Below are 12,511 nucleotides of genomic sequence, written 5' to 3' on the forward strand. Positions count from 1 at the left end.
TCAGTGGTTGAATTCAAGGGTATTAGTTGCTCTGGATACATCAGAGCATCTACATGTTATTGATGTTCGTTCAGAAGAAGAATTAGAGGTTTAGCTAATATTTTGTAACTAATTTCTAGTTATTAATATTTATTTTTATTTGTTATGAGGCTTTCCCCTTCTTGTTTTACACAGCAATATAGCAAGTTATCCTTACAAAAACATACAAAACTTTGAATATTTAGCATTAGAGCCATGCTCATAAAAAAGTAAGCAAAACATTTTAATGTACTTGAAAGCATTATGCATCTTAAGAAATTAGAAGATATCCTGACTTCAATTTTACGTGGACTTTGTTACAAACTCAAGCTTTTTAAGTGACATAATTTAAATGAACCCTATAACAATCTTACTAAGGGTGATCAGTTTAACGTGAGAGTATTGTTCTGAATAATTTTTCACAAGACTTCGAGATTGCAAAACAAAAAGCGGTTCGACAGACAAACACAGATTTATTTACTGAACAGCAATTTACATGTATTTACAGGCTAATCAGAGAGCTAACAACTTTCTCGCAAAGTTGAAACACAACTCACTGAATCTCCTTATGCCTGTCTAGTCTGCCATCTTGTGAGCGCCTCACTATTTATAACCTGGATAGAAACTTCGAGAAATAGAACATTCCACAAAATTCTATTATACAGTTTCCTAGTCGGCGGCGCCACCGTACGGAGGGGTTGAACCTATGTCTGGAGGGGTGGGACTTTCTAGAATGTTCTCATCAATAGTATCCCTTTCCGATAAACCGAAACCGGCATCAACTGATTTCGATATATTTCTGACAGCCATCGAACAAATTGCGCCATCTATCGCCTACAGATCGTAACATTGCCCCTCTCTTAGAATTGTTCATCCCGACAATTCAGTTCGGCGGATGGCACTGTGGTTAGAGGCCAGTCTGTTGAAGTGGACCACCTTGCACTTCGAGGATGGCGTTTCCTGGATCCGAGCTACGACGTCTTTCAGTCTCTTCAAGACTCTGTAGGGTCCTTCCCCTGACGTCTGAAGTTTCGAGCACAGTCCTTCCCAGCACTTCGGGTTCCAGAGCCAGACGAGGTCCTCTTCCTTGAAGTCATGAGTCGTGGCCCTCACACCGTAGCGGTTCTTCATCTTTTTGGAGCCGATGTTGATCCTGTGTGTGGTGATTCGATGCATGTCCTCGAGGTGCTTCTGGAGTTCCTGGACGTGTTCTTCCGGTAGAAGAGCAGCATCTATCGGTCGCCGGAACATCAGATCACCTGGCTGGCGAAGGTCCTCTCTCATCAGCAATGACGAGTATCCGGTGCTCTCGTGGTCGGTCTTCGGTAGCAGGATGTTCGGGGCGATTCCTTTGCGGACAGCGCAGGCGTCGCAATTCTTGCACCATTTGTTCACATCGGTCCTGGATTTGTCCCAACAGAATCGTTCACGGACCTTCTGGAGAGTCTTAATCATGCCAAAATGTCCACCGGTCGGGCTTTCGTGCAATTCTTTCACATGGCTCCTAGGCAGAACAAGTTGCCACCGGAACGTCTTTCCATCCTCCGACTCCCATCTGCGGTACAGCACGCCATCTCTTATCTCCAGAGAGTCCCATAGCGCCCAGTATCCCTTGGTCGTCGGACTGGAAGATGCGACATCTTGCCATGTTGGTTTATTCCCGGTGGATTCCTTCCACTCCATGATCGGTTGTATGTCGGGATCTTCTAGCTGGGCCTTCCTGGTGTTCTCGTCACTCCAAGGATCGTCACTTGAGATGTTATCTGTCTCACTGTAGGGTTCACCGGTCTGCACTTCTCTTCTGCCTTGGGGCAATGACAACGGTTCTGTGGACCCGGTGCTCTCGTCAGGGCGTCGGCATTTCCATGCGCTTTTTCTTTACGAGGCTGGATCGTCCTCTTCATGCCATCTGACCCTCGTGTGAGAACAGTTCCGGTCCTGCCATTGGTCTTCTCGGCATCGGCGATGCACTCTTTTTCCTCCTCTGGACTGTCCATCACTTTCCTTGGATGTACTTTGTTAGGACCACACCCGAGCAGGGCGATACGTTCCTTCGACATGTGCAACTGGACGTTCCTCATGTCCGAGGAAAATCTGTATCTCCTCAAAAAGTCCACTCCGGTGACGCACGGATCCCTTATGTCTGCCAGGAAGACGGTGTGTTGGTAGGTGACTGTGGCGAACTTCAGTGAGACTTTTAATTTCCCTCGCACAGTCATTTTCTCGCCAGTGACTGTCTGCAACATCAACAATGGTGGTACGTAGAGAAGTCGTTGCTGTAATTTCCGAGCCAGGCCCGTCCTGACAATGCTCACATTGGCTCCGGTGTTGATGACCATCCTACACGGCAGTCCACCAATCTCGCCTCTCACGTAGAGCTCGTGGTCTCCTCCGTACGGCTGTGAGACGTGGTACACTCGGCACGGCACATCTTCTGTACCGGTAGCTGCGACTGAGCATATGCTCCGCCGGTGGCCTTTTTCGTGGCTTTTCCAGGTTCCCAATGACTTGTCTTTCTCATTTTTCTCGATCCCACGATCGTTCTTGGCACTCTTCAGATCTTTCAGCTCGCTGATGGCAGCAATGGAGGTGAGGATATCATCCTTTACTCCAGCGATGGATTTGTTCATCTCTTCGACGATGTCCAATTTCATCTGGCCCATCAAAGACATCAGTTGGTTCAGCTGTTCTCGCATCTCATCCATGTCCATCCTTCCTGTCTTCATAAAAATCTTGAATTATCCCACTTCTGACACCAAATTGTTCCGGATAATTTTCTACAAGACTTCGAGATTGCAAAACAAGAAGCGGTTCGCCGGACAAACACAGATTTATTTACAGAACAGCAATTTACACGTATTTACAGGCTAATCAGAGAGCTAACAACTTTCTCGCAAAGTTTAAACACAACTGACTGAATCTCCTTGTGCCTGTCTAGCCTGCCATCGTGTGAGCGCCGCACTATTTATAACCCGGATAGAAACTTCGAGAAATAGAACATTCCACAAAATTCTATTATACAGTTTCCTAGTCTGTGGCGCCACCGTATGGAGGGGTTGAACCAATGTCTGGAGGGGTGGGACTTTCTAGAATGTTCTCACCAATAGCATCCCTTTCCGATAAACCGAAACCGGCATCAACTGATTTCGATATTTCTGAGAGCCATCGAACAAATCGCGCCATCTATCGCCTACAGATCGTAACAGTATATTTTACATTCTATGAGAAAGCGCTGTTAAGATTTTTATTCTGTATGATTGCACCTGCACAATAGTGATCAAAGTTTATTTGATCAAACCTTTATAAAAATATCTCTCAAATTGAATTAGAACAGTCATTTAAATTTTAACAAGGACAAAAGCTTTTACCGATTTTCTTTTTAATTAGGTTTTAGACATTGCTGATGTACAGCTGGTATATGGCAGTAGTCACTTCAAGGGTCTTGCTACAGGAGGCAATGTCAGCAAAGCAATGGTAAAGTCTCTAAGAAATTCATATTTATTGTAACTCACTCTAATTTAATAATTAGGACTGGTGCTAGTAAGTGATTAATCAAAACTACATTTATATTCAATACAGATTTTCTGTATAAATAATATAGATATTTTTCATTAATTTAGGCTGTAGCAGGAGAAAGAGCGTGTTTTTATTCTATGGCTTCTTTTGGCACTCAACTTCTTTTATTGGGTCTCAAAGGAATTCATGTTATGACATTAAGAACCTGGAATGAGGTATGCCAAATACAAGTTTTTTTTTATTCAGTATTATATTTATTTTTCTGAAAAGAGTATATATATATCACGACTCATTTATCAAATTTTACAGTGATACTCAATAGACATGAGAAAAGTATTGTTATACAGGATTTATCATAATAGATTGGGATAACAGTTTTTTCTTTAATGCCCTTTCAATATGCCTCATTTGCAATTTCATATACAGTACTTCATATAATGATGAATCCCCCCCCCCCCTCAACAACAATATTTTTTTACTCTTGTTTGGGAAATGTCTATACTCAAATGTAGGGCTGGACCTTCTTCCAGGCGCCAGGTTGCCAAATGACTGGACTTTTTAGCAGCATATCTGTCCACATGTCGGGGGGCGGTCACCATGCCCTGAAAAAGTCAAAAGAAACATTATTCTGGATCTTTTCCCTTTTCCATTTTTTTTCTTCCAGTAAACATTTTTTTTTGCGCCTAAAACTTTTTTCTGGGATTCTAGATTTCTTTTGCAATTTGTTCCTGCTCTAATATTAAACTACTACTTAATCGTACACGAACCTCGTACACATTCCTTTGTGGAATTTCTAACAAATCAGTACATGTCGAAACGTGTTGTGTGAAGGTAGATGCATGGCCATAATGTATTTCTGTTGTCAGTTGTGCTTGTTTCGTGTTCTTACTGGTGCTGCCATCCACCCTCCATATTTTTAATTAAAGATGGCAAATGCTTGAATTTTCATGCTATTAACTATCATGTTGAAGGTCTTTTTGTTAAGAGACTTTTTGAAATGCGAGCAGGTTTTCCCCGAGATCTAATGTTAAATTGCTGTCTTTCTATATAATGATAATCAACAATATTTTTTGTATATATATAATGATAACAACAATATTTTTTGTATATATATAATGATAACAACAATATTTTTTGTATATATATAATGATAACAACAATATTTTTTGTATATATATAATGATAACAACAATATTTTTTGTATATATATAATGATAACAACAATATTTTTTGTATATATATAATGATAACAACAATATTTTTTCTTGGTCTGTAGGTTATCGTTGTATCAAGGTTTTACTGTATTTCTTAGCAAAAGGTTTAATTAGCTCCATTTTTTTATTCTTATTGCAGAGGATAGAGTTTTTAGTTAAGCAGAACATGTATCCAGAAGCACTTGCAATGGCATTATCTTTTTATGAGGATCAAGCAAAAGCAGTCACTGGTATTTATAGTTTTATTCATTTTCTCTCTTTTATCTATGAAAGAAGAGTAGACTACATATATAATGAGTATGTGAAATTAAGTTTACTTTCATGAGCAAAATTTGTATAGAACTCAAACTTCAAATAACACAAAAATTGCAGGTCTTCCTGGCAAGAAAGCTCAGAGAAAAGACCTTGTAGCCATAAAGATAGTTGATCTTCTTGGAACATATGCAGATCATATTATGACACAGCTTTGTCCTGAGCATGGTCGTATTGAGGTGCTCATACACCATTATAAGGAAACTGTTCCCCTCTGCATGCAGTACTGTCTGGCTGTGGATAGAAAGTATGTTGGCATTATTAAAGAAGGCAAATATCTCTTGTTTTGCACAATTAATTGGTTTAACATAATTATCAAGTATGATGAAACCATGCAAAGTGAATTAAATTAAACATAGGTAAGATAAAGAATAAGTTTTTTTTTCCTCCGAAGGATTTGAAAAAAAAATGCAACTCAACTCTTAGCAGCAAAATAAATTTTTGAATGGATCAATTAAACTTATATATATATATATATATATATAATAAACCTCACGAATTTATGCTATATGAATGAGTTTAATAGTTTTTAACTTCTGGCTGTTCTCAATTAATTGAATCTTTCTGGTGAGTGTCGGATCTTTCTTTCCTGAAGAGCTTGGGATTAGAGCTGATAACTTTTCAACAAAATATTCGAGATTCAGCTAGAATGCTGTTCAATGTTGCTTACTAGTGACATTCTTCATCCCTATTAAAATTCATGTTGCAAGCCAAAGAATCCTGAATGACCTAAACAAATATAACAGTTCCAGTCTTATTTTGTTAATTTTCTTTGATTAAAGTTCTGATGGCATTGTAAGTGTGCTAAAAAAAGATACTTATTAGTAAGCTCCTGTTTCATTCTCATCTACATCCTCAAATACAACAGATTTTTCATTGCAATCTTTGTCATATCTTCAATTTTTAAGTAAATTTTCAGAACTAAAATCAAACTAAGGGAAGAATTTTTAATCTTGAAATTGAGAATTTAATTGGTTTTTCAAAATAGGGTTATAGCTAAAACGTGTCAAGTGAGATAGAGTCAAGCGAAAGATACCTGTCTAATATAACGAAAAATAGAATCAGACTTAATAATTTCAATTTCATTTTTAATGATTCTCCTTACTTTGAGAGATTTTTTTTTAATATTTTACATGTGCAATGTTAGTATAATTTTATTTTATAATCAAAATAATTTTAATAAGAGGTTTAATTTCTTAGAGATTTCCTGTTTGGCAAGCTCCATGATAGGTTTCGCATGGATCCTTTGGCTCATGGAGTATATTTGGAATGTCTTGAAATATATATTCTTGATGGGCGACTGGACTCATTGACTCCATTCATTGCAAAAGAGTTTGTTAATCATTTTGCTGAGAGGAAACTATACGATACATTAGAAGCCTGCTTGGTCCATTTGGCAATCACAGACTTAGATGTTCACCAAGTATATCAAAATTTCATTTCAGTTATACCATTTCATGAAATTACACTGTATTTTATTCCCCCCCAATCATATTAATGGTAATTTCATTTAATATAAATTTTTTTAATCTTAAATGTCATTTAATCTATATTTTTCACTTTTACAAGCCCATGGATGCTCATTTCATATTATTTTTTTGAATGAGAGACACTGGATTTAATCTTCATTTATACTACTAAAATAATGGATAAAGTTACTTGTAGCATCCAAACTAATTGATAAGTATGTGTCAACATTGTTGTTGTTACTATGATTTTCCCTTATATATCAATTGTACTTTTATTACAGGTTATGAAATTATGCTGGCAACATGGCTTGTACGATGGTATAATTTATATATACAATAGAGGTATGCAAGATTATGTCACACCATTGGAGGTAAGTTACTGGCAATTGTAATCCTTATTGTACCCGAAATCAAATTTTCCCATATAATGCAAATATTATAGTATAAAACACAAGCCAAAATAAATTACAGGGCATAACCTGGCACACATAATGAAAGAGAAATCAAACTCTTTACCTTCAGACAGAGAATTCCCTTCGAGAGTTTTTGGAAATATATTTTAGGGATCATCTTTTCTTCTTTTGGGTTTCGTATGCCTGGAGCCATTTAATAGCAAAATTAAATTTCCTCTGCCTTGCAAAAAACCCTATCTGAAATGCTTGATTCTACTTGCTGAATTTTTCTAAAAAAATAACATCAAATCATTATTAAAAAGTTTCAATCACCCCCCCCCCCCATAGTTTTTTTAATTTAACAAATTTATTTCATTTTATGAAAAAAGGGACTTATTTATCTTACTAAAAATTATCCACTGTCTCCTTATCTGAGAAAATCTCTTCTGTCATTTCCTGCTACTGCTCTTCCTTCTCCAGATTCATAACTTTATTGATGGTCCTGGACTTAACTCATCCATTAACTATTTTATTTACTGCAGGCTCCTCATGCTTTGGTTCAAACACTTCAAGTTATATTCTTGGACACAATAGAGTCATAATTTTTGCTATGGAGAATTTATTGTTCCCCGTGGGGTTTCTGAAGAGGTTTTCTACAGTTAAGATGTTAATATGACCATTTCCAAAGCCCTCTGTTGGGTGATTCTCTGGTGAAGTTTTTTTTTTCCATTTGTTCAAAATGCTCGAGTTTTTGCTCATTGAATAAATACATTACAATGTTTTCTTATACATTTCGTGTTTGTTAGTTAGAAATTTACTGGAAAATTATTGCATATTAAGTTCATATATTATTAAAAATATTTCTCTCTTGTAAATTTTATTATTTCAAGAATTCTATTTATTCGTCTAGTTACCACCATATGTTACAAATTATTACTAGCAGATTAGTTCTCTGATATTTATTGATATTGATTATATTTTGAATGTATCATACAAAATATATCATCATCCTTTGGTGTCCCATAAGGGAAAAGCCTAGGCAGATTTTGCCCATCGCTCTAACACCAGGTGGTTTAACATGAGTTGTGGGTCATGTGAATATGAAGAGGAACATTATTCTGTGAAAATTCCCAGAGTTTGGTGGCCGCACTGGGGACGAAAGTTATGGTATCTGTTACCATTATATTAAATCCCTGTGTGTGGGAGATTATGGAAAATTGCAACCGATAAAGGCCATATTATAAAATTTGAGGCTGCTCCTGTCTACGGTACCTTTTTTTAGAAAAGGAGCAGAGGAGGTCTCAGAGAGATATGGCAGAGAACTCAACATGAAGTTATTGAATAATAATGCATGAGAGTTCAAGTTAGAGCAGAATTGAAACTCACCATATGAATTCAGGTGCTTAGTGTAATTGAGAAAATTTACCAGCCCAGCATCTACAACCTGGTAAATTTCATATATTGTAGCATGACATGAAAATTTTGACTGGTAAATTTTCTCAATTACACTAAACACCTGAATTCATGGTGAGTTTCAATTCTGCTCTAACTTGAACTCTCATGCATTATTATTCAATAACTTCATGTTGAGTTCTCTGCCATATCTCTCTGAGACCTCCTCTGCTCCTTTTCTGAAAAAGGGTACCGCAGACAGGAGCAGCCTCAAATTTTATAATATGGCCTCTATCGGTTGCAGTTTTCCATAATCTCCCACACACAGGGATTTAATATAATGGTAACATATACCATAACTTTCGCCCCCAGTGCGGCCACCACACTTCACTTAGTGTCACCTGATGATCACTGAAGTAGTTCCTTCTCGGGATAGAGAAGGCGGGACATCATCCCACATAATACAAAATATATCGCCCTGTTTTAAGATCAATAAAGGGCTCTGCGAGTGTGGAGTTTTGTTTAGGGGGAGAGAGAGAGAGAGAGATAGTGTGTGTGTGTGTGTGTGTGTTAGTTAGTTAGTTTGTGTGGTTGTGTGTGATGGTTGTTCGTGGGAAAAGCATGTGGTTATTTTATTAGTGTGAATGATGTGTCTCTATTAATGAGTGTTGTGCTTATGTATAAAGTGATGCTTCGTGAATTCTCATATCATGCTACAATATATATCTTCCAAAACATGTATTATATATGTACTTGCATACATATAAATTCAATTTGCAATTTCTTTTTTCTTCATGAATGGAAAAGGAATTACTTGATGTCTTACGAGGAGCAGTTAGCCGAGGAAAACAGTTGTCAGATAATCAGATAAAACTTGGAAACAAACTTCTGGTTTACATAAGGTGAATACATGTTTATTTATTACAATTGTCTGTGGGGCTGATTTGAATTTAGACAGAAATAATTGAATTTTTTTTTAAATTATAAAACTATCTTGTTGAGAAATGTGTTATGTATTTGTTGTCAAATCTTTTTTTTTTTGGTTCTCTAAAAAGTTTTAATTTGGAATATATGTTGATTTTTAACATTTTTCTTTGAAGCTGTTGTCTGGCTGGTCGAGCATATCCATGGGGAGATGTTCCTCCTGAGCAAGTACAGAATGTGAAATCTGATGTGTTGAAGTGCATCACAGCTTTACATAGTAAGAATGAGCAAGGTAAACAGTATTTTTTTTTGCTTCATTGGTATATTTTGTTAATGTAAAGTTTTTACATAACTAAAAGTCTTAGTGAGAGAAGTGGCTAGAGTAAAGAAATGTATTAACAGTCTTGTGATTTATTCCTAAAGAAATGTATTAACAGTCTTGTGATTTATTCCTAAAGAAATGTATTAACAGTCTTGTGATTTATTCCTAAAGAAATGTATTAACAGTCTTGTGATTTATTCCTAAAGAAATGTATTAACAGTCTTGTGATTTATTCCTAAAGAAATGTATTAACAGTCTTGTGATTTATTCCTAAGAGTAAAGCTCGTGTAGTTTTTTTTGATGAAATTTATGAATTCAAAGATTTTTCTCAGCTTCATTCTTTTTTTTATTTATTTTACTTTTAACCTCTTCACACCAGAGCCAAAACTGTTTTTGAAAAAAAAACCAATCGTTGTGATTGATTTGTGTTTATTGTATGTCAAAATGCCCTTTCAAAAGAAAATTTTTCAATTACTTCATTTATTTTTGTCGATATCTTTACTAGGATCATTTGAGTTAGGTACACATATGTGTACCTCGGGTCTTAATCTGATCATTAACTCTGATGAATCCTTTATTTTAGATGGAACTGTTTACCCATATCTGAAAACATTTCTCCATTTTGATACGAGGGAATTTCTGAATGTATTGGCATTGGTGAGCTTAATTTCATAATTTGAATACTTTTTATCTTGTCATCAAGGTTGTATAAATATCTGAGTATTTTCAAGATTTAAAACTTGGTAATTATTCAAAAGTAGTTTTCTCCAATTTAGTATATGGTCATACTTTTCAAATGACCAGTCATAGCATAAGATACCTTTGGGTGCAAGTGCTAGGCCCCAAAGCAGAAAGTTTTGCATTGTTATGCAACGAGCCATCCCTCGGCTGACTGGAAATGTTTTCTGTATTACAAAACCCCATGATAGTGTTTTCTACACTTTTCTTAAAATTCTTCCAGATTGTTCTGCAATAGCACTGATTTTTCTGCAGCCATCGTCGCAGATTTCTGCATATTCTGCTTTGGGGGTGCTAGGCTTTTTTTTGGAGCCACCCAAACCCTTAGGAATAACAGGGAAATTCCTAATGCTTATAAAATGATGATTAACAAAATTTTGAAATTGCATGGGCATATTACTAAAGATGTGTGACTTGGTAGCACTAAGGAAAAAAAATTTATCTTATTATGCTAGATAAGAAAATCTAGGGTGATGATTGGGGGAACAGTTTAAACATTTGAAATTTATAATTTTAGTTGTTGATCTAAAGCAGGTTCTCAACCGAGGTTCATGTGATCCTTTGTGGTACCGAGATATTCTAAGAAGGCCAGGGTGAAAATCAAGTTTAAGGGGAGCCATGATGCAGTTTAAAAAGGGTCTCACAGAGCTATGAAATAAAAATTAGTTGTGAAGAAATGAAGCCTTTAAGTGAAATACAAGAGATAGAGTAAAGTAGAGATAGAGTATAAGTAGAGAAAGTGTGATTATTTCTGAATCCAGCAGCACTGTTCATAAAACCAGGGGGCTTATCCAGGCATATCTCTGGGAGCCTCCATGATGTGATCTGGTTCTATGATTTATGAGAATAAGCAGTGAATATGTGAGCTGTTAGTTTGAGTACAGGGCTTTCACAGACCATCAGTTTGCCCAGAACAGACACAGATTTATAATGGGGGGGGGGCAGTAAGGGCATCCTCCCTCACAAGAGTTTTTTATTCTTTGATACCAAGCACACAACTATGATTTATCACTATGGGCAACTCACTACCAAATTAGTTGTGCTGGAAGTGTGCATATGTACCTAACAATCTGAGTGTGTATCTAGTGCTATAATATGTTCCTCATTTCTGCCATCTATTTTTCAAAATATGTGCGAAGTGTGATGATTGAATATCTATATCTTTGTAAGACTGTTGCTCTATGTAGCTAGACTTTTTAAGGGGGAAATCAGTGTGCAATCATGCCTCAAAGTTGAGAACCACAGAAAACCAACTTCAGTCGACCACCACTGTGTTGGTTGAGATATGAGAATGTCACTATGACCAAATGATCGCACAGCAGCCCTCTCAAGAGCCAAATGATATGGTAAAAAAATTTGTCTGTCCAATATGTATATGGATATAATAATAATCCAACAAGCCTATAAAATAAATCCCCTTCCAACATATTGCCCGGATCCGCACTCAGGCCAAGGTCCCTTGATGTTGAGATGACACTGAATAGAAACAGGACAATAAAGTAGTTCACTGAATTTTATATCTATAGCCCACAGGGTACGCTGACTGATCATATATATATATATATATTGTTAAAGTTTCATTGTTTATGTATGAAAAACTGAAAACTAATTAATTATGTGAATTGAAAATTTCAAAACTTTAGAATGAAATAAATCAAAGAATTCAAAAATGAAAAGAGTCGTAGCCAATATCTGGGGCTCTCATCATTTTTGAATTCTTCGATTTATTTAATTCTAAAGTTTTGAAATTTTCAATTTCCAATTCACGTAATTAATTTGTTTTCAGTTTTTCATACATAAACAGAGAGACTTTAGCAATGTTTTTTCACCACACTGCATAATACAGCTGCCTATGACCCTGGTATCGGTGAGTTTCGACAAAAATCAATTTTTCATAATTTACATTTTTCTGTATATACATATCAATTGTTAGAACTTAAGACTCCTCTGTATTCACTTGATTTTTTTCAGCAAACGTAGACAAAGAAAATACAAATATATATATATATAAATAAATAAATATATATATAAATAAATAAATATATATATAAATAAATAAATATATATATAAATAAATAAATATATATATAAATAAATAAATATATATATAAATAAATAAATATATATATAAATAAATATATATATATATAAATAAATAAATAAATAAATAAATATATATATAAATAAATAAATAAATATATATATATATAAATA

The 12,511-nt window shown here is 35.5% G+C and overlaps 1 protein-coding gene across 2 annotated transcripts in view; it reads left to right on the forward strand.

Annotated features, from left to right (window-relative positions):
- Window positions 1-12,511, forward strand: part of Vps8 (vacuolar protein sorting 8) — a 63,442-nt gene that overhangs the window by 26,199 nt on the left and 24,732 nt on the right. For both annotated transcript variants that reach the window (XM_089245106.1, XM_089245107.1), the window contains exons 14-23: window positions 5-88; window positions 3,406-3,492; window positions 3,639-3,749; window positions 4,888-4,978; window positions 5,121-5,307; window positions 6,261-6,483; window positions 6,811-6,900; window positions 9,121-9,215; window positions 9,414-9,529; window positions 10,143-10,216. In XM_089245106.1, coding sequence (XP_089101232.1) covers window positions 5-88; window positions 3,406-3,492; window positions 3,639-3,749; window positions 4,888-4,978; window positions 5,121-5,307; window positions 6,261-6,483; window positions 6,811-6,900; window positions 9,121-9,215; window positions 9,414-9,529; window positions 10,143-10,216 — 1,158 coding nt within the window. The remainder of the gene's footprint in view (window positions 1-4; window positions 89-3,405; window positions 3,493-3,638; window positions 3,750-4,887; window positions 4,979-5,120; window positions 5,308-6,260; window positions 6,484-6,810; window positions 6,901-9,120; window positions 9,216-9,413; window positions 9,530-10,142; window positions 10,217-12,511) is intronic.

This window comes from Pholcus phalangioides, unplaced genomic scaffold (genome assembly GCF_987345545.1).
Source record: "Pholcus phalangioides strain wild (caught in Gottingen) unplaced genomic scaffold, Ppha-v1.0 ptg000015l_1, whole genome shotgun sequence".
In the NCBI taxonomy this organism is placed as follows: domain Eukaryota; kingdom Metazoa; phylum Arthropoda; class Arachnida; order Araneae; family Pholcidae; genus Pholcus; species Pholcus phalangioides.